The 21,881-nt window shown below is 34.8% G+C and overlaps 2 protein-coding genes across 3 annotated transcripts in view; one reads left to right on the forward strand and one right to left on the reverse strand.

Moving 5' to 3' along the window:
- The window catches only part of LOC123685862 (protein unc-79 homolog), an 89,003-nt gene extending 74,268 nt beyond the window's left edge, over positions 1-14,735 (reverse strand). Inside the window, exons 1-2 of one of the 2 annotated variants that reach the window (XM_045625721.1) lie at positions 14,191-14,735; positions 12,450-12,701 (exon numbers count right to left, since the gene is read on the reverse strand). In XM_045625721.1, coding sequence (XP_045481677.1) covers positions 12,450-12,552 — 103 coding nt within the window. In that variant the 5' untranslated portion in view covers positions 12,553-12,701; positions 14,191-14,735. Of the gene's footprint in view, positions 1-12,449; positions 12,833-14,190 lie in introns of those variants that run through there. The other variant, XM_045625720.1, reaches the window with a different exon arrangement.
- A 2,719-nt stretch (positions 14,736-17,454) lies between these two features.
- On the forward strand, positions 17,455-19,147 carry LOC123685919. The gene is made up of 2 exons (XM_045625785.1): positions 17,455-17,579; positions 18,790-19,147. Exons 1-2 carry the CDS (start codon positions 17,570-17,572, stop codon positions 19,053-19,055), a joined length of 276 nt encoding a protein of 91 aa, XP_045481741.1. The 5' UTR covers positions 17,455-17,569; the 3' UTR covers positions 19,056-19,147.
- Positions 19,148-21,881: the final 2,734 nt, after the last annotated feature.

The raw sequence follows: 21,881 nt of genomic DNA on the forward strand, positions 1-21,881 counted from the left end.
GTTTCAAATATTCATGTATTGAATTTGGTGCAAAGTAGGTATCGAGAAGAGGTGAGACTGTGCATTGCAGCGGATGGTAAATGTTTTGAGATCTTCTGTAAAAACTCGATCCTCATTCAAAGTTGTTACTGACCAATTGTTATCACTATTAGGTTAAATATTATTTATTGTTTGTTCCTTTCCTAATTGAATTGTGGAGTTCAATAATATATGCGTTCATTTCATATGCTATTTTAAATTGATTGGTACTTGTGCGTATTCATTCTGGAGAGAAAATAATCTTCTGATATCATTAGAACTCTCTCTGTTGAAACAGTGGATCTTTTCGTTATTTCCGAAACCATTTTTGAATAAAAATTTCATAAAATATATCTCAATTCGAATATTGAAGAATTTAGTAAGGAGCATAGAAATAATCAGATTGACGGAAGAACATTGTTCTTTTTATATGAAGTTCTTTTTTCTGTGCTCATCAACAGATGAAACCATAGAAATATTAGGACTCTTAGATAAAAAAAGGTTTTTGACCATTTTCTTTTATTTATACACAATTTTCCGAGAAAATAACAAGAGTTGTATTCATTTTTGGCCAACTTCTTCTGTTTTAAAGTTATGAGCGAAAATTGGAAAAATGGCGTTATCGAAAAACATTCATATCTCCGCTAATACTGATGATGAAGCTCTGAAATTAAAACATCATACAGGCACTTTTTTACGTAGAATCCAGTGGTGTGCTCATCTCTTCAACATAGTTCTTAATTACGAAGCTATGACCCAAAGTTTTGTTTTCTCAAATGGGAACACTAGATTTATGTGTCATTTTTCGAAAGCTTAATTTTTCCTGATTTCAAAACTATATAACATCGAATGCGAAATTATCCGGTCATTTTGATGGACGAGTGTAATTCGGGGGAATATTTCCTGAATAAACTGTTACATTACTTGTCAAACTGATTTAGAATGGAATTGCCATAGATTCGAACTGTGTAAGATGCATAGAAACTATGCATCTATGAACAGAACAATTATCGCAGTGCTGTTTCGCTTCCTACAATGCAATTATCGCTGTAATTTTCGATAATTGTTCTCTATGTACATAGAATTTTTGACAGGAGGGAAATATTCATAAAAACTGCATGAGTATTGAGTTCGATTTCTCTTTCTCCAAAAATGATAATGACCGAATGCAGTTTTTTAATGAAAACACGCTGGAATGCCAAATTATTCGGTCATTTCGATGCACGAGTGTAATTTGGGGGAATATTTCCCGAATGAACTGTTACATTACTTTTTAAACTGATGTAGAATGGAATTGCCATAGATTCGAACTGTGTAAGATGCATAGAAACTATGCAACTATGAAGAGTGCAGTTATCGCAGGGCTAATGCGCTTCCTTCAATGCATTTATCGCTGTAATTTTCGATAATTGTTCTCTATGTACATAGAATTTTTGACAGGAGGGAAATATTCATAAAAACTGCATGAGTATTGAGTTCGATTTCTCTTTCTCCAAAAATGATAATGACCGAATGCAGTTTTTTAATGAAAACACGCTGGAATGCCAAATTATTCGGTCATTTCGATGCACGAGTGTAATTTGGGGGAATATTTCCCGAATGAACTGTTACATTACTCTTTAAACTGATGTAGAATGGAATTGCCATAGATTCGAACTGTGTAAGATGCATAGAAACTATGCAACTATGAAGAGTGCAGTTATCGCAGGGCTAATGCGCTTCCTTCAATGCATTTATCGCTGTAATTTTCGATAATTGTTCTCCATTTACATAGAATTTTCGACAGGAGGGAAATATTCGCCATAAATTAGTCGGGTATTTGGTGAGTATGATATCTACTAATTTTGTCAACAGGAATTGTCATAAATAATAATCCACAACACCATAATCGATTCTTCGTGAAAAGTTTCATCATGCATTGAAGATAGAATAGGGTGGTCCAGATTTTAGTTCAATAACTTCAAAAGCTTCGTATAAACAACTTACTTGGTTTTCGAGATACAGGGTGTGAGGTTTGAATGAAAAAACAGTGTTTTACTTATAACTCTGGTATTATTACACTCATTGTTTTAATTTTCAGCTATCGAAGTCAAGATGTAATGTTTCAAATTAGGTAATAATATCCAATGGCGTAGATACAGGAATGCGGTGACCTTCTCCTATTGGAAATCTACGTCACACTTTTTTTTTCTAGAAGATTTTTTCCATTCCTGAATTCAACAGAAAATGTGTATCGTTTTCGAGATAATCGAGTAGGGGAGAACGGAGTTATTCCACTCACGGGGAAATTTTGCACATTTTTTTTTATGCATCGCAGTTTTATTATTTCCAGATTTTAACAAAGCCAGGGCCAGCGTTAGGGGTTAAAGAGTGAAACGACCGTTTCAGGCGTCTCTAATTGAGGGGCGGCAATTTAGCCCAGTTTGTGGCCGCCTTTCATTATTTTTGAAAAATTATAGTCTTGATTCTTAAAAACAACATGAGGTTGTTCCGCTCCGCTGCGTTTATCAACATTCTCTGTAATAAAAATCTCCAAACCGTCTTTACTAAGCCGCATGTTCAATAAATAACACATGGCAACCCAACCAATATAAGCAGCATTGGCTATTAGCCTAATTGAAAGAGGGATGAAATTAATTTCACAAAGACAATAAGCAACACTATATTCGCTATATATTGTTATTATTGATACTTTTTCAGGAGGGACGCTAAAAAATCTCTGCTTCAGGCGCCAAAATTGCTCGCGCCGGCCCTGATCAAAGCACGACATCTCATATTAGCTCAGAGATTATCAGCTCCTTTTCTAAGGTTGTGGTTTAGTCGTGCTAAGTGTCTTTCTTTACATTGCTTTGAAGTAAAATTATTTCACGACTTTTTTGCCTTATACGTTGACATAATTCCCCTCCACAGGTACAATAAATAATACGATGGCTAGTATTTATGCATTGCGAATTGGCAACACTGATAATACCAGGTGAAAACTGATATTGACATCGTAAAATTTGACATTTTTTGTTATAATTATTATAACGTTTTGACGTACGAGCACAATTTTTGTTGTTACAGTAAATTGAAAATTTCATCTTTGCCAAAATATGGATTAATTCGTGAAAATTTTCGAGCTATGAAAATTATGACTTTCGATGTGGTCTAACTTGAGCAAAATGCATCTATCAACTAAATTCAACTTTTGGCGATGATGCACCATTTAAAGTCTGTGTATATCGCTGGTATACTGAATTCAAACGTGGACGTAGTTTGCTCACAGACGATGTTGAAGAAGGTCCTCCAAAATATGTCGTTATGCTGGACAATATTGAAGCTGTGCGAAAACTAATTGGAGAAGATCATCATGTGACATATCAGGAAATCGAGAGATGTTTAAGCATTAGTATGACTAGCATTCATAAGATCTTGAACGAACATTTGTATGTTCGGTAGCTCTGTGTTGGATTCCCCATTTGTTGAATGATGCTCAAAAATTTGCTAGTGTCGATTGGTGCCGTGAAATGATTTCGAAATACAACTGTGGTGTATCCAAAGCGGTATACAACATCGTCACAGGTAACGAGTTGTGGATTTATTCATACGAGCCAGAAAGAAAAGGTGAGTCGGCAGTTCAATGTGAAACAAAGCTAAGAAAAGTTGTTCTCGAAGCGTTAAGAAGCAAATGATGGCGTCTTCCTTCACGAAAACTGGTCCTGTGGCAATTGTGGCTCTTGAAAATCAAAAGACCGTTAATTCAGATTGGTATGAAACAATTTGTTGAAGGAAATGAATGTAACCCTCGTATTTCGTCATCAAGAAGTCACTACTCATCCCAATGAGTTGTGTTAGATGACTCATATTGGGGGGAATCACGCGCACTTATGGCGGGGTAATTTTGCGCTGCGCGGTATTACCCCGTGGGAACTCCCGCTGATAATTTAATCATATTGTGTTTTTTCAGAATTCAAAATGCCACGTACTTATTTTCGGAAAAAGGCAAAGTCAAAATGGACGGAAATGAGCTAAAAGCTGCTATCACTGTCATACAATCAGGACAAAGAATACAGGAAGTCAGTCGATCTTTCAATATTCCAGAAACGAATCTTCTTGATAAAATAAAGGTCAACATGAATACAAAAAGGAAACTAGGAAGAAGACTAGTTTCTCTATTTCAGTATCGTAATGAGTTCATTACAGTTCTAGAAGCAGTGCTGTAATGAATCGATTACAGCATCGTTTTCAGTTATATATTTCGTTTTGTGGTTGTCTATACTGATTTCCAATCCTATCAAATTTCAACAAACGTCAATAATCGTCAATATAATACGTATAATTTGGATATAGCGAAATTATTTGCAACAATATTCGCAAAGGACTAGTTTAGTGCTGTTGATAATACTATATTTGACACAATAGAATTAAAATATAGAGCAAAACTGATGAATCAGTGAAAATGTTGAAAATCCATCAATAAATGACTGAGAAATAGATTATTTAAATTTACGTATTTTAGCGCGGAACGTCTTTGGTCTCCGACTCGTCTGTGACGTCACGCCACTTGCCTGTGATCGCTACACCATAAATTACGTTTAAATACTTAGCTGCGCCAAGGCTTTCGCGCCGTTTGTAGTTGTACAGTGTTGTTTTAACTCGAGTTTTGTTTTTAGGTCACCATAACGGAAGAAGGCTTCGTGAAAGGACAAAGTGACAATTTGCCTAAAAATAGATATATTCGCAGTGGTGGAGTTTTTTTCTTCAAATCCATCTTATGTCAGTGCTGAAATAAAAGGAGTCAAACTTTTCAGGTAAGTATCTACTTTTGAGTTTGCTTCATCATGGTTCAACTTATAACGATGATTTATTTAAAAAACGTTTCATAAACAGTTTGTAGTTGAGTACTGGTTGTTGAAGTCTATCCATTATCAATAGCAAAACATATTTATGTGAGGAGTAAAAAGTAAAAAGAGAAAAAAAGCAATATTTACTGCCCGTAATAAAACCGGTATGAATCAATTCTATCTAAGTGGACTTATATTGTCGTGCTTGCACACATAGGCACAATACAATATTTGTAGGATTTTTTTTATTTCAGCCATCGTGTAACGAACAAAACACGACACGAACGGCACGAGTGATTGTACACCAATGAATTCGTAAGCACTCTGCAAATACGAGTCGCCTCGTGTAAGTGGCGTGACGTCACGCACTAGACGCTGCGTACTATGAAATTATTCTTCCAAGCGCAACTTCAAAGTCCCATAACTTTTTCATTTCTAGAGATATTTCAATGATTCTTCCACAAATTTTTGTTTCATTTTACTTAAATTTTTAAAATTGATCCTTATAAAGAAATGAAAACTAGTCCATTCCTTTCAATTCTGGTGTTGTTAAATCGATTTCGTCAGAAATAATTCACGAATTTAATGCGTAATTGTAAATTATTTCAAAATTCGAAACGTAAGATTCATATCTAAATCCCGTAATCTGTCAATTTTCGTGATTGTTACACCAACTGCTAAGATACAATACAAAAGTCACTAGGATATATAATCCGAATGTCGCATTGAATTTCAATATTTTACAAAACTTGACTGTGCAAAGGTAAAACTTTTTGACAAACCGGATATTCGGTGTTTGGAACGCGTTACCTCCTGCTGTGGTGGAGTCAGTGTCGGTGAACTCGTTCAAAAACAATTATGACAGTTGGCATTCAAGTGAAAGGAACCTTTTTGTGTAATTTTTTTTTCTCTTTTTCTCTCCAGATCATCTGTATCATATTTCGCTCTTCAAGCACTTTTACCTTGTTCTCTTCTTAAAAAAAAATAATATTTTTCTGTGAGTTTATAGGCATTGCCTAAACTTAAATCTATGTTTAATAATAATTATAATAATAAATAGTTAGACCACAAGGACCGGACACGACCGAGCTCTACCCTTCTGATATTTTAAATACCTGGGAATGAGTGAATGTTCCTCTTAGCGAGGAGTGAGAAGCCGACGGCGAGGAGAAATCCTACGCGTATAGGCAAAAGTCGGGGGATAAATAGAGAAAATATCGTCTAATACCCGTTGCAGAAGGCAATTCCAACACTCGTGCGTTCGAAAATTCGCTCCTTCGTCGCTCGTTTTCGAATTTCGCATTCGAGTTGGAATAGGAGCCCATTCTGCAACTTGTTTTAGAGTATACTATTTTCAACGATCAACAGGAAGCCGATATGGATAATTATATAATGAAATTGGTGAATACTTTTTCGGAATCACTTCCTAAATCACGAGCAAAACTACACCCACTAATTTTCACATCCTCGTCACTAAAAATGCGATTAGAAATCAACCAAAATGAAGAAAGATAGTAAAAAAAGATGAAGAAATCTGAAATCAAGAGGCGGAAGGTGGAAGATATAGAAAAACTGGTGACTGAAGCAAATAAACGAGCTATAAATAAGAAACCTTCTTTAAGATTTTTACATTTTGATTATTCTGACTGAAAATTATGATGAGAGTCAATTATGCGACGATTATGAATTAGATGATGTAGATCCGGCTGAAAGTAATGACAGTGCTTGGTCTGCGGTGAATTCGGGCGAAACAAGGAAATTTGGTACCCTTATGTAAAGTGTTCAAACTGGGCACATGCTGAATATAGTGATTTGAATTCAGCAGTTAATAAAACGTGCAATATGTGTTCCACGATTAATATAAAAAGAGTAGATGCCCCAGGTATAATATTCATTGATTACCTCCAAAAGGGCCAGACCATCAACAGCGATTATTATAGAGCGTTATTGAATCGTTAAAAAACGGACCCATTTTCCGAAAAAAAAGTGCTGTTTCCTCAAGACAATGCCACGTGTCACAAATCAATGAAAACAATGGCAAAATTGGGCTTCAAATTGCTTCTGCATCCTCCATATTCGCCAGATCTGGCCCCCAGCGACTTTTTCCTGTTCTCGCTGGAAAGAAATTTAGGGCCAATGAAGAAGTTATCGCCGAAACTGAGGCCTATTTTGAAGCGAAAAACAAATAGTACTACAAAAATGGTATCGAAAAGTTGGAAGATCGCAATAATCGCTTTATCGCCCTCTTAGGCAACTATGAATGTTGAATAATAAAATCGAATTTTGCCAAAAAATATATTTTACTGTAGTAGACCGGGGACTTTTCAATCGACCTGTTACTTGATCTGGCCCAACACCCAAAAAAAAAAATTCACATGCACACTATGGCAAGAACTGAACGACTTGAATGTTCCTCAACTTTATATTATATACCTTTTCTTTTTTTTGTAATTTCATTATGTAAGCCAAACTTATTATTGGCTGAAGGACTCAGGTCGATGACCACGAATACATTTATTATAATAATTTTTTGGATAGTGTTTGCTTTGTTTACTCGATTATCTCGAAAACGGTAGGTACATTCTATGAAAAAATTCAAGATACCTTTTTTTTTAGTAAAACTCTGTTGATTTCAGAAATGGAATAATTTTTTCGAAGAAAAAATTCAGAAACGTAGTGTTCAATAGGAAATCTAAGTCACAGGATAATTTTGGTAGAAGACTCACCTAATTCGTGAAATTACATCTCCTAGACTTGAGAACCTAAAAATTGAAACAATGAATGTTATAATTAGAATTATTAATAAAAAACTGATTTTTTTCGTCAAACTTTTACACCTTGTATCTCGAAAACGAAGCTTGTTAGTATACCTACATGTCTATATGAACTTTTTTTCATGAAAAAAGTTGATCTATCCGACGCCAAAGCTGCTGTACTAAAATCTGGATCACCCTCTATATTTTGTGTTCATTTTTCACTTGCCGATCAATCTCACTTTTGTTGCCCTGAATTTCTTCTTCTTTTCACTCCTACTCCATACGAGCTTGGTCCTGCTTTCTCAATTTAACTAAGCTTTTATTGTAAGTTTATTACATCCAATAATAATTAACGATGGACGTTGGGTTGGAAGAACGACATTGGATGCAAAACTTTGTGTTTATAGCGGCCGCAGAACAATATTCAAGCAGAATATCGAGGTGACATGAGAATTGTGAAGTCAGGACCTTTTTAGGGTTCAATAATTCAATTCAATGCGCTAGTTGCATAATAGAGTTATGTGGTCTCCGGGTCCTTAATTGGCGCATAAAAGAACGAGTCGCAAATTATTCTAACTTTACATCATTGCTTTCCTGATATTTTTTTTTTAATTAATCTACAACTCTGCGGCGTATTACTGATAATGAGGTCAAGGTTGTTCAATTTTTTTTGACAAACTTGAACACCTTGTATCTCGAAAACGAAGCTTGTTAGGGTACAACTTTTTTCATGAAAAAAGTTGATCTATCCGACGCTTACGTAACTGTACTAAACTCTGGATCAACCTTAATATTTTTTCATTTTCCAATCCATCTCTTTTTTGTTAACCTCCACCTTCGGTGTCGGGCTCTTTCTCCAAAAATGAAAACGACCGAATGCAGTTTTCCAAAGAGAACACGCTGGAATGCGAAATTATCCGGTCATTTCGATGCACGAGTGTAATTCGGGGGAATATTCCCCGAATAAACTGTTACATCACTTGTCAAACTGATGTAGATTGTAATTGCCTCAGATTCGAACTGTGTAAGATGCATAGAAACTATGCATCTATGAACAGAACAATTATCGCAGTGCTGTTTCGCTTCCTACAATGCAATTATCGCTGTAATTTTCGATAATTGTTCTCCATATACATAGAATTTTTGGCAGGAGGGAAATATTCGTAAGTAATTACACAAGTGCATCAAAATGACCGGATAATTTCGCATTCCAGCATGTTTTTTTTTTTTGAAAAAGTGCATTCGCTCATTTTCATTTTCGGAGAAAGAGCCCGACACCGAAATATTTCTTGTCAAACTGATGTAGATTCGAACTGTGTAAGATGCATAGAAACTATGCATCTACGAACAGTGCAATTATCGCAGGGCTGTTTCGCTTCCTACAATGCAATTATCTCTGTAATTTTCGATAATTGCACACAATTTAGATAGAATTCTTAACAGGAGGAAAATATTCAAGCAGAATATTTAAGTACCATGAAAATGAGAATAAAAGTCAGGCTTTTTGAGGGTTCGATAATTCATGCGCCAATTGCATAATAGAGTTATGTGGACTCCGAGGCCGTAATTGGCGCATAAATGAACGAGTCGCAAATGATTTTAACTTTACACTATTGCTTTCTTAATTTTTTTTCAATAAATCTTCAACTCTGCGACGTATCAGTGAATATAAGGTCAGGATTGTTCAAATTTTTTTTTGACAAACTGTAACACCTTGTATCTCGAAAACGAAGCATGTTAGGATACATTTTTAGATGAACTTTTTTCATGAAAAGAGTTGACCTATTCGACTCCAAAGTTACTGTACTAAATTCTGGATCACCCTCTACATTTTTTTTCCGATTCATCTCTCTTTTATTACCCTGAATTTCTTCTTCTTTGCACTCCTACTTCACACGAGATTGGTCCTGCTTTCTCATTTTTTTAAATGATTAAGCTTCAATTGTAGGTTTATTATATCCAATAATAATTGACAAAGGACACTGGGTTGGAAAGTCGACATTGGATACAAAAATTTGTGTTTAAAGCGACCACAGAACAATATTCGTAAATAATAGCACAAGTGCATCAAAATTACCGATAATTATGCATGACAGTGTGTTGTTATAAGAACTGCATGCGTTCATTTTCATTTTTGGAGAAAATCAAAATGACCGAATGCAGTTTTTCAAAGAGAACACGCTGGAATGCGAAATTATCCGGTCATTTTGATGCACGAGTGTAATTCGGGGGAATATTCCCCGAATAAACTGTTACATCACTTGTCAAATTGATGTAGATTGTAATTGCCTCAGATTCGAACTGTGTAAGATGCTTAGAAACTATGCATCTATGAACAGAACAATTATCGCAGTGCTGTTTCGCTTCCTACAATGCAATTATCGCTGTAATTTTCGATAATTGTTCTCCATATACATAGAATTTTTGACAGGAGGGAAATATTCGTAAGTAATTACACAAGTGCATCAAAATCACCGATAATTTTGCATGACAGCGTGTTCTCATGAAAACTGCATGAGTTCATTTTCCAAAACTGAAAACGACCGAATGCAGTTTTCCAAAGAAAACACGCTGGAATGCGAAATTATCCGGTCATTTTGATGCACGAGTGTAATTCGGGGGAATATTCCCCGAATAAACTGTTACATTACTTGTCAAACTGATGTAGAATGGAATTGACATAGATTCGAACTGTGTAAGAAAGATACATAGAAACTAAGCATCTATGAACAGTGCAATTATCGCAGGGCTATTTCGCTTCCTACAATGCAATTATCGCTGTAATTTTCGATAATTGTTCTCCACATACATAGAATTTTTGAAATAAAGGAAATATTCGTAAGTAATTGTACAAGTGCATCAAAATTACCGATAATTTCGCATGACAGCTTGTTGTCATAGAAACTGCATGAGTTCATTTTCATTTTTCGTGAAAATGAAAATGACCGAATGCAGTTTTTCAAAGAAAACACGCTGGAATGCGAAATTATCCGGTCATTCTGATGCACGAGTGTAATTCGGGGGAATATTTCCCGAATAAACTGTCACATCACTTGTCAAACTGATGTAGAATGGAATTGCCATAGATTCGAACTGTGTAAGATACATAGAAACTATGAATAGCATCTATGAACAGAACAATTATCGCAGTGCAGTTTCGCTTCCTTCAATGCAATTATCGCTGTAATTTTCGATAATTGTTCTCCAGATACATAGAATTTTTGACAGGAGGGAAATATTCGTAAGTTATTGCAGAAGTGCATCAAAATTACCGATAATTTCGCATGACAGCTTGTTGTCATAGAAACTGCATGAGTTCATTTTCATTTTTCGTGAAAATGAAAATGGCCGAATGCAGTTTTTCAAAGAAAACACGCTGGAATGCGAAATTATCCGGTCATTCTGATGCACGAGTGTAATTCGGGGGAATATTCCCCGAATAAACTGTTACATTACTTGTCAAACTGATGTAGAATGGAATTGACAGAGATTCGAACTGTGTAAGAAAGATAAATAGAAACTTAGCATCTATGAACAGTGCAATTATCGCAGGGCTATTTCGCTTCCTACAATGCAATTATCGCTGTAATTTTCGATAATTGTTCTCCACATACATAGAATTTTTGAAATAAAGGAAATATTCGTAAGTAATTGTACAAGTGCATCAAAATTACCGATAATTTCGCATGACAGCTTGTTGTCATAGAAACTGCATGAGTTCATTTTCATTTTTCGTGAAAATGAAAATGACCGAATGCAGTTTTTCAAAGAAAACACGCTGGAATGCGAAATTATCCGGTCATTCTGATGCACGAGTGTAATTCGGGGGAATATTTCCCGAATAAACTGTCACATCACTTGTCAAACTGATGTAGAATGGAATTGCCATAGATTCGAATTGTGTAAGATACATAGAAACTATGAATAGCATCTATGAACAGAACAATTATCGCAGTGCAGTTTCGCTTCCTACAATGCAATTATCGCTGTAATTTTCGATAATTGTTCTCCAGATACATAGAATTTTTGACAGGAGGGAAATATTCGTAAGTTATTGCAGAAGTGCATCAAAATTACCGATAATTTCGCATGACAGCTTGTTGTCATAGAAACTGTATGAGTTCATTTTCATTTTTCGCGAAAATGAAAATGACCGAATGCAGTTTTTCAAAGAAAACACGCTGGAATGCGAAATTATCCGGTCATTCTGATGCACGAGTGTAATTCGGGGGAATATTCCCCGAATAAACTGTTACATCACTTGTCAAACTGATGTAGAATGGAATTGACATAGATTCGAACTGTGTAAGAAAGATAAATAGAAACTTAGCATCTATGAACAGTGCAATTATCGCAGGGCTATTTCGCTTCCTGCAATGCAATTATCGCTGTAATTTTCGATAATTATTCTCCATTTACATTGAATTTTTGACAGGAGGGAAATATTCGTTGTACTTTTCGATAATGGCACTCCATTTAGATAGAATTTTTGACAGGAGGGAAATATTCAAGCAGAATATCGGAGTATAACATGAGAATGTGGACAATAGTTAGGCTCTTTAAGGGGTCGATAATTCATGCGCCAATTGCATAATAGAGTTATGCGGTCTCCGAGGCCGTAATTGGCGCATGAATGAACGAGTCGCAAATGATTCTCACTTTATATCATTGCTTTCCTAATTTTTTTTCTAATTAATCTACAACTCTGCGACGTATTAGGTCAGGGTTGCTTGAAAGTCATTTTTTGCTCAAAGGCGTAATGTAAGCTACTCCATTTGATGATGAAAATGAAAGAAATGAAAATATGAAAAGACAGTGGAGAAAAACTTAAAAGGTAAAAATTGCTTACATGCAGCAGCGCGAGTACCCATGTTGACAATGCAGTCACAGTAATCAAACGCTAGGGTTACACTGAGGTCACATTGTTTAAAACGTGCGGGGATCTTCAACATAAGGGCAGCTCCTTTTTTTCCTTCAGAAATCAATAGAGAATAAGGGACAAATCAAAGATTCCTACAACCGTCAGTCTAAAACACGTGCCTAAATGCGGTTGCTTTTTGTCACAGTTCAACCAGATCGATAGCGTCATGAATCGCGCGCGCTAAAAATGAATTGAGTATAGATTCATTCAGAACTTTCAGAATAAATATTATGAAAGAAATATTTCAGCTCGTCGAAGGAGGTCGAAAGATACGACGAGTTGTCCGCCACCCTTACTGATTGTCACATGAAAACTGTTCGATAACTCGCCGAGTATGGAGATGTTACCGCAGAATCATGGGCGTCACGAAGGGGGGGTTGTTGTTGTTGACATAACCCGTCATTGATTGGAAAAAATTGTAAATAACATTTATAAAAATTGAGAGATTTTTTTTTCAAAGTTGGGTAACCCCCATGAGTCAACTATAGTTACGTCTATGCAAAGAATACAGGATATTCGCACATAACATTACCGTTTTAACGTTAGATATTCCACATACATCGTACAGTGATTTAATAACTTTTTTTTTTACACAAAGGAAAATCAAATTTTCAACTGTGTAAAAAAAAATTCTTCAAAAACCTGAAATTCAGCATATGAGTTCTGTTTACAATCGACTTACATTGAACACGAACATATATAGAGAGCTATACGTTTTCAAATTCAATCTCTGTCTTGAATGTTGTATAAATTGATCAGTATTTACATTTATAACGAAAAACTATTACCTAAATTGATATTTTGCGTGAGTAGTAAGTAATATTTTTCAATCTTATATAAAGGTCATCTAAAATGGCGATTACTTGATACTTTTTTTTAACATTCACAAATGAATTCAAAACAATTCAATAGCTGCTTCATAAAATGACAAACTACCGTTTTGCAACTTTTTCAATATTCTCGACGTTCTCTATCCTCTCAATGAGAAAAATTCTCCTGGAAAGAATGTTCTTCTCCATAGCAGTTAATTGAATCTGGACAAAATAGGATTCTTGACTTATCCTGAAATTAGAAGAATTAATCAATAATGTCAAATGTCTGCCATTCTTCACCAAGAATGGACCGCCCATAAAAATGTTCAATTAGGTGCAGAAAACTCATATTTGATCGTTCCAGCTGAAAAATTCTTTTATATTATGAAGATATCCAGGCTCTATTCAGTGGATAATCCGATTATTTCAGGAATTGGATTATCTTTCAAACGTTGCACCCTGCCGTGACATCCAAGAATTGAACTTTCGACCTCCTCCCACAACCTTAAACGCCATCATGAATGCTTTTCTCTTTGTCGTTCTAGTATTAACTTTAATTGAATTTTTTAGATTCGTTGAACATTTTTTAAACCGATTTCACTTCGTGATGAGCTAAATCAATTGAAATTTTGAGTATGTATGTACTTATTGAATTTTTGATTTGAGTGCAATTCAAATGAAACTTTTATGTTGAGATTTTAGGATTTGACTTATTAATATTGTTTTAATGGATTGTTCGTGTAGCGTTCGTGTTCAACCAGGAATAGTTGCGAAGAAAAGAGTTTGATTAGTTTGAGTTTTATATGGGGGAATTCGGAAGAGAGAATTCTAAACAGAGAACACAAAAACATTCATACCTGAACACCAACAATATCATATCCTACACAGTTCCTTTTGGAAAATTTTCCAATCAAAAGAAACTGATGGAATTTCATCAGTTACCAAGTCTATGTATCTATCGATTTTAGTGGTAGCTCCTCAAGTAACACTCAACATTAACACACACAAGCTGGTCCAATAATTCCCAAAAAAAATTACATCAAATTCTTCAAGATTTTAAAGAAAGTTCAGCATCGTTCTCGTGGTAGAAAGTAGAGGTGAACATACAATTTCGACAACGATCAATGCAAACTCAAGATACAGGTCTTATTTGTAAAACTTACACCAAAATTTGTTTATAAATTCACGTAAAATTTTGTACAGTTTCAATAACTCAAGTAGGAAAAACTGTGGAACACTAAAAAAAATTACGTAGGGCTTAGGTGCTATGATATGAATTTTAGGCAGTCACAGTGGTGTTTTAGCATCCTGGGCAGAGGTCGTGCGCATTCCACTTAGGGGAGGCTGTGCGGGAAGAGGGGTGGAGTCCAAATTTGCTTTGGGGTGTCAGGAAACTGGATCTCTTGGAATGCTGTCAACCGAAAAGTTAAATGTTCTACTCAATCTACTCAATCTTTTCCCAAATTTTTGATACAGAACCATACCACAACCATTCCAACAACCTCCAATCAGTTCCAGAATCCTCCTTACCTCTCAGACCTCAAACTAGAGAGACATCCTGTAGATTTGAATGTTGGTCATTGTGTCATAACTAAACGTCATTGCTGTAGGTACGTCATTTAATCATATGTTCTCGAGGTCGCAGTGACCTGACCTTATTATGATATGTATGTCGTATCTAAACATACTACGCGTTGTATTGGTTTTGTCATTTTTTTTCCGCTCGTGAATCTGGCGCATGGTAATTGGTAGTTCAGCTGTTTGGATTACAGAGGGCATCCTCCATAGATGCTTTGTGTGTTGGTTGGACAACTGCAGCTAATGGGTAGTTTTCCACTAAATCCTTCCCACATGCGGGAAAGGACAGTGGCGTACCCAAGGGGGGAATAATCAATAATTTAATCGTGAAAAAAATTGAATCAACAAATTTATCAACCAGCGGTTAGATCAAAGGGTTCGATCTGATCATTTATGTACATGCGAGCTATAAATTGAGGATAAATGATCGCGTGAAAATTGATGACATCCTGAAGAAAAAGCTCCAAACTATTCGAATTGCATCGGTGGCACCCCTGATAGCAATTTCTAGATTAATTAGGACCCTAAAAGAAATACATAGGCGTACTACTTTAATTCCGCCGTTTTTTCCGAATTTCGAGGCTTTATTGTAAAAAACTGGTTATAACTTTGTGATTCATCGCTGACCACTACTTTCTCCCATCTTGCGGCAGTGTAAGAAATTTCGAGTTGAAACAACTGGTCATTCAAGAATCGATCCAATTTTTACCTCTTCATAAGACCGGAATTGCTGGTCAGCCAGGCCGTGTGCCTTGATCGAAACAAATGATAGTCCGAGGGCGCAACGTCTGGAGAACACGGCAGATGCGGAAGGACTTACCCATTTCAACGTTTCCAAGTATGTCTTGACCACTTTCGCAACATGGGGTCGAGCATTGTCATGCTGTAAAATTACTTTATCATGTATCTCGTTGTTTATTTTTCAATGCTCGGCTGAAATGCATTAATTTCATTCGATAACGATCGCCTGTGATGGTTTTGTTCGGTTTTAACAACTCATAATACACTACCTCGAGCTGGTCCCAACAAATAGGGTGCATGACCTTGGAATCGTGAAAATTCGGTTTGGACGTCGACATGGAAGCATGGCCGGGATATCCCCATGATTTACTGCGCTTGGGATTATCGTAATTAACCCATTTTTGTCTTCAGTCCCAATGCGATGCAGAAATTCCTTCCGACTTTGCCTCGCAGCTTCTCACAAGCAAACAAACGCCGTTCAACTTCCTTGTTTCTGAATCATTCCTATGACTTTCAGGCGTTTTGAAATGGCTTATTGTGTCACTCCCAATTATCCCGCCAATTCTTTTTGCGTTTGGCACCAGTCTTGATCAAGTGATGCCTCCAATTCTGCATCTTCGAGAACCTTCTCTCTTCCACCTCCATTATGGTCTTCGACGTCAAAATCACCGTTCTTGAAGCGCTCTCAGCACGTTCTTTAACTAATAGCGGCCTCACCATAGGTATTTGAGAGCATTCGATGAGCCTTTGCCGCAGATTTCTTCATATTAAAGCAGAAAATTAAAAATGACGAGAATTTGGCTCGTGAGCTGGCATATTCAATCAAGAATATCTTCATGATGCAAACAAAAATCGACTAAGTTTTCGATGACGTTATGTTTACAAATACCTAAGCCTATTGTATGACATCTACGATCTATTTATTTTGACTACCACTTACCGCTATAGCCATCTATTGCAAAATGGAGGAAGGAAAGTTGTAAACCTAATAAATAATATCATATTTTCTCTTTGTCGCTGAGAATCCAGTTGTGGGCTCTTTGGATTCCATTAGTGACTGCTTTAACATATTCATTAACAAAAATATGTAGATATGTTTGTGCTGTGTTCTACAAAAGGCTTTTGTTTGCTATCGTGGATACCAACCTATTAATGAAAAACCTCAAAAAACGTGTTTTCGCGGAAAATGCATGAACTACTACTCTATCAATCATACTCAAAAGGACGAAAACAGTTCACAGAAGGAAATGGGAAAATCAATGAAGAGACTGAAGTTAGTATAGGCGTAGCCCAGGGCTGAGAACTGGGACCTGTGGAATATTTATTATATGTACATAGTCTGAAATACACTCCGAGCTGGGTATTTTAAATTATGTGATGATTTAAATTCTGTGATGCCTCCGGACTGAGGCAACAGAAGTTGAGGAACTCGGTGCCAGTTTTCTACAACTGATTTGATGTCAGAAATGAATGATTGAAAAAAAATCACTAAGATAGTCACAAGTAAAGTCTCAATGTTTGTTGCATGACCTCGAAACTAATCAAAATACCATTATGAGTTAGCAAGCTTCTTTGGAAAACCTCTCCAAAAGAAGGAAAATTGTTGCAGGCGAATCTTCATGTTTTTCGCGTTTGAATAAAACAGCTGACACTTCCACAGGTAAAAATCAATACCAAAAAGTGTTTGTGAATTCAGAGGACATTGGAATAGAATAACCAATTTATTTTTTTCGGTTATTACTCTTTAATCCCCCAAGGCTTATGGTTACGCTACTGGAAGAGGGGATAGTTTCGCGACGTATCAGAGTTACAGAGCACCCCGAACATCCTAAGGGGTGAAAATGGAAACTCCTCTTTCCCATCAGTCTATAGCAGTTCGTCTTCGATCAATAATGATGCTATAAGTTTCAAAACATAATGGAGAAAGGTAGGAAATATACATCATATTCTTAACTCGAATCATTGGAAATTTTTAGATTGTAGTGGTAAGAAAAATTTCCATGTTTGTGCGAGTTTGTTTTCATTCATATCGATTCCATTACTATGTTTCCATAGTAGTAGGTAAATAATTTTGTTTCATCGCATATCAGACTTCTTTTTCATGGAAAAATTATTCAAATTTTTACTAAAATGAATGAAAACATGGAAATTTCTCATACCATTATACTATCTGGGATATGAATAAAAATGAAAGAATTTTCACCGCAATGCTCTAGAGTCTAGACTGTGTAGATTTCAAGTTACGGACTTCTGAATGTTTCATTCGGATTTCGAAACGAATGATTATGGGTTCAAACCCCGTATATTTTTATGATGAATTTCTATATTGTGATTTATTACATGTTTTTATATATGTTGGAATATTTCGTGATGAAGGATTAGTAATAATAGTTTAGAATTTATGTTTTAATTCTCGAAAAATTCATGCAGCAATGTGGAGCACTATCCGCGCAAAATAAACAAAAGTACTCAAAAGCTCTCGTTTTCACTTAAATGCTTTCTTCATTTTTTCTGATATTCTGATTTAATTTTATATGATTTATACCCAACTCTCATCACGAAATTTTTCACGAAACTTAGAATTGCTATTAATACTTATAGTAATAGTTTATTAATCCTGTAAAACAAACAAGTGCATAGGACAAGTCAGTGAAAAACATAATTAACCAGTTTCAAATGAGTCACAAAGATAATCATTTACACAATAATAACATTTTTTCAACATCAATGCTTTAACAACTTTCTTAAATTTATTTACATTAAGAGATTTTATATAATCTGGCACATGGTTATACAATTTTATACATTGATATGATGGAGATTTTTCAAATTTACTAGTTTTATGCTTAGGTATAAATAATGTTCCCTCATTTCTTGTATTATAACCATGAAAACTAGATAGTTTTTTTATTTTGTTTTCGTTCTCCTTAGTATAGATAAGATTATATATAAACACTCTAATTTTTAACTTGGTCAGATCTGTTGTCACTCGAATATTAGGTTTTTGTTTTTCCATATAAGTACCGATTGAGTTTCTATGAATCTGATGAAGACAAGATAGGTACTTTGCAAGAAGTTCCAATATTAAAAATAATTTTTCAGGAAATATGTACTGTCAATATCGTATTTTTTTTCAGATTTACCCAATATTGTTACCGGTGAAGAAAATGTTGACGAGCTTCGTCAACGGCTCAATGTCATGAAGAAAATGATGGCTGAACGACAATACTTAGATCAGTCAACAGACCAAAGGAAGTCAAACGGTGGTGTTATAGATGGAAGCTTCCTAAGTGTGGTCTTTGGAACAGCATTGGTGGTCATAATAACAGTCAGCATATATGCTTTCTACAATCTCTACGTAGCGATACTGAAGAAATTCCCTTCCAGGCATGAGGAACTGTAGACACTATCTATCATCCTTCTTTCGAACTGACTACTATATATTTTTCAATCTTATATAACCTTCCATTCTATTAAATGCAGATAAGAATTTAACATTACCATTCATTTTCCCAGTTTTTTACTAAACTATTACCTTAAATTTTTTTTGTTCACCCTAGAACCAGGTAAGTATGAAAAAATAGCTTATTTATAAATTATAATATATATTATAAATAAAGTCTAATTGTGTAAATAAGAAAAGAGAGCATACGAAAAATAATTATCTTAAGTCAATTCTCGAAAGATATACAGTTTTTTTTTAATTTTAGGAAGCTTTACTTATGTACTTTCATGATATCTAATTCCGAACAAAATCTTATTTCACATATGTACCTATGTATCTGCCTATCTGTATTCATTTTTTGGCAAACTTCTTTCGTTTTAGAGTTATAAGAAAAAATTTGAAAAATGGCGGTATCGAAAAACATTTATATCTCCGCTAATACTGATGATAGAGTTTTGACCTTAACACATCATACAGGCACTTTTTCACGTAAAATCCAGTGGCGTGCTCGTTTTTTCAACAGGTTTTGTTTCTGCAAATGGAAACACTAGATTTCTGTGCCATTTTTTGAAAGCTTAATTTTTCCTAATTTCAGAAATATATAACATTGTGTATAAATAAAAGAAAATGGTCAGAAACCTTTTTTTATCTAAGAGTCCTAATATTTCTATGGTTCATCTGTTGATGAGCACAGAAAAAAGAAATTCATATAAAAAGAATATTGTCCTTCCGTCAATTTGATTATTTCTATGCTCCTTACTAAATTCTTCAATATTCGAATTAAGATATATTTTATAAATTTTTATTCAAAAATGGATTCGGAAATAACGAAAAGATCCACTGTTTCAACAGAGAGAGTTCTTATGATATCAGAAGATTATTTTCTCTCCAGAATGAATACGCACAAGTACCAATCAATTTAAAATAGCATATGAAATAAACGCATATATGATTGAACTCCACAATTCAATTAGGAAAGGAACAAACAATAAATAATATTCAACCTAATAGTGATAACAATTGGTCAGTAACAACTTTGAATGAGGATAGAGTTTTTACAGAAGATGCTCAAAACATTTACCATCCGCTGCAATGCACAGTCTCACCTCTTCTCGATACCTACTTTGCACCAAATTCAATAGATGAATATTTGAAACTGTGTTAAAGAAACCTAGGAAATTTTCTCTGAGTTCATTTATATTTTCGTAACTATTTTTATAGAGTTTGTCCTTAATATGTTCCCAGAAAAAAATATAACGGTGACAAATCATTATTTAGATAATTTAGCTCTTATCGAGAGAGAAAATATTTTATCCAACAAGATGCTGCCCCACCTATGAAACTTACCCCTATAACCGACTAGCCCCGGTCTCCCTTGTGCGTATCCATTCTGGGCACCTATGAAAATGATCTTCTGATGCATGCATCTCATTAAAACTCTCTCGATTGGAAGAATCGATCATGTGGATATTTTCATTATTTCCGAATCCATTTTGAAACTGGATTTTACGTGAAAAAGTGCCTGTAAGATGTTTTCATTCCAGAGCTCCATTATCAGTATTAGCGTAGATATAAATGTTTTTCGATATCGCCATTTTTCCCATTTTCGCTCGTAACTCGAAAACAAAAGAAGTTGGCGAAAAATGAATACTACTGTTAGTTCCTCAGAAAAATAGAACGATAAGATTTTGTCTATCTCTTCTGGTTTAAAAGTTGTAGTGCAAAAACATCGAAATTTGCCCACCCTGTATATCAACTTGTTGATTTTTTTAGTTCTTGGGCTTACAGGGGACTCTGTCCTCAGCCTTTACTTATGTGTAATAATAATAATAAAATGAAAAATATCTGGGATTGAGTGAATGTTCCTCTTAGCGATGAGTGAGAAAGCCGACGGCGAGGAGTTTTATATCCTACGCGTATAGGCTAAAATCGGGGATATGCATTTCATGTTTTGTTATTTCGGCCTCCATTTGACGAAAATTCATTTTGAATTTTGATGAATGATTGATTGAAAGTAAATAAAATTTATTTAACACAACAATTCTGCAGTATCAACTTTATGTTGTTTAACAGCAATATTCTTATATCAATGCGTTGTATGGCAAGCATTATTTCAAAATACAACTTGAGCGTAATTTTGAAGATCTCCACAATTAAGAACAATAGAAATAGATCAAATCAACAAAAAACAAGATGAGACAGACCTGAACCTTTTGACCACTCAACCTTGTATTTTAGGTACATTTTTCTATACTTAATCTTTACTAAATTTACTTAAACTCTGATTTAAAAGTTGAAGTGCTAAAACATCGAAATTTGCCCACACGTAAAACGTGGCAATAATAAAATCTTGTAGAAAAATAGTCATGCTTCCAAACTTAATTTTTTTCCATAACACCGACCTATGCACTGGTAATGTTTCTGTTGATAACTATTAGAACTTATCATTGTCGATAATGATTTATTTTATCATCGTAATAATTAACTATATAGCGTATACCAGAAGTTGAACAAAATAAACAATACCATTACTCGAAAATTAATAAATAATAAATTGACGCAAGATGACTCACTTCAATAAATCACAAAACATTGTTCGAGAAATTGAATTAATTATGATTTCACAGTTGAAGCATTTTCCATTATTATTTCAAGAACAACTAGAATACAACCTCAACTCATTAAAATGATATAAACATACAACTTGGAGATTTTGAGAAGTTCATTGATTTGTCCTGAAAAAATCTGATTTTCCGATTAATTAAAATTAATGATAGCTTGGAC

The sequence above is a fragment of the Harmonia axyridis genome, chromosome X, assembly GCF_914767665.1.
Source record: "Harmonia axyridis chromosome X, icHarAxyr1.1, whole genome shotgun sequence".
NCBI classification, from domain to species: Eukaryota; Metazoa; Arthropoda; class Insecta; order Coleoptera; family Coccinellidae; genus Harmonia; species Harmonia axyridis.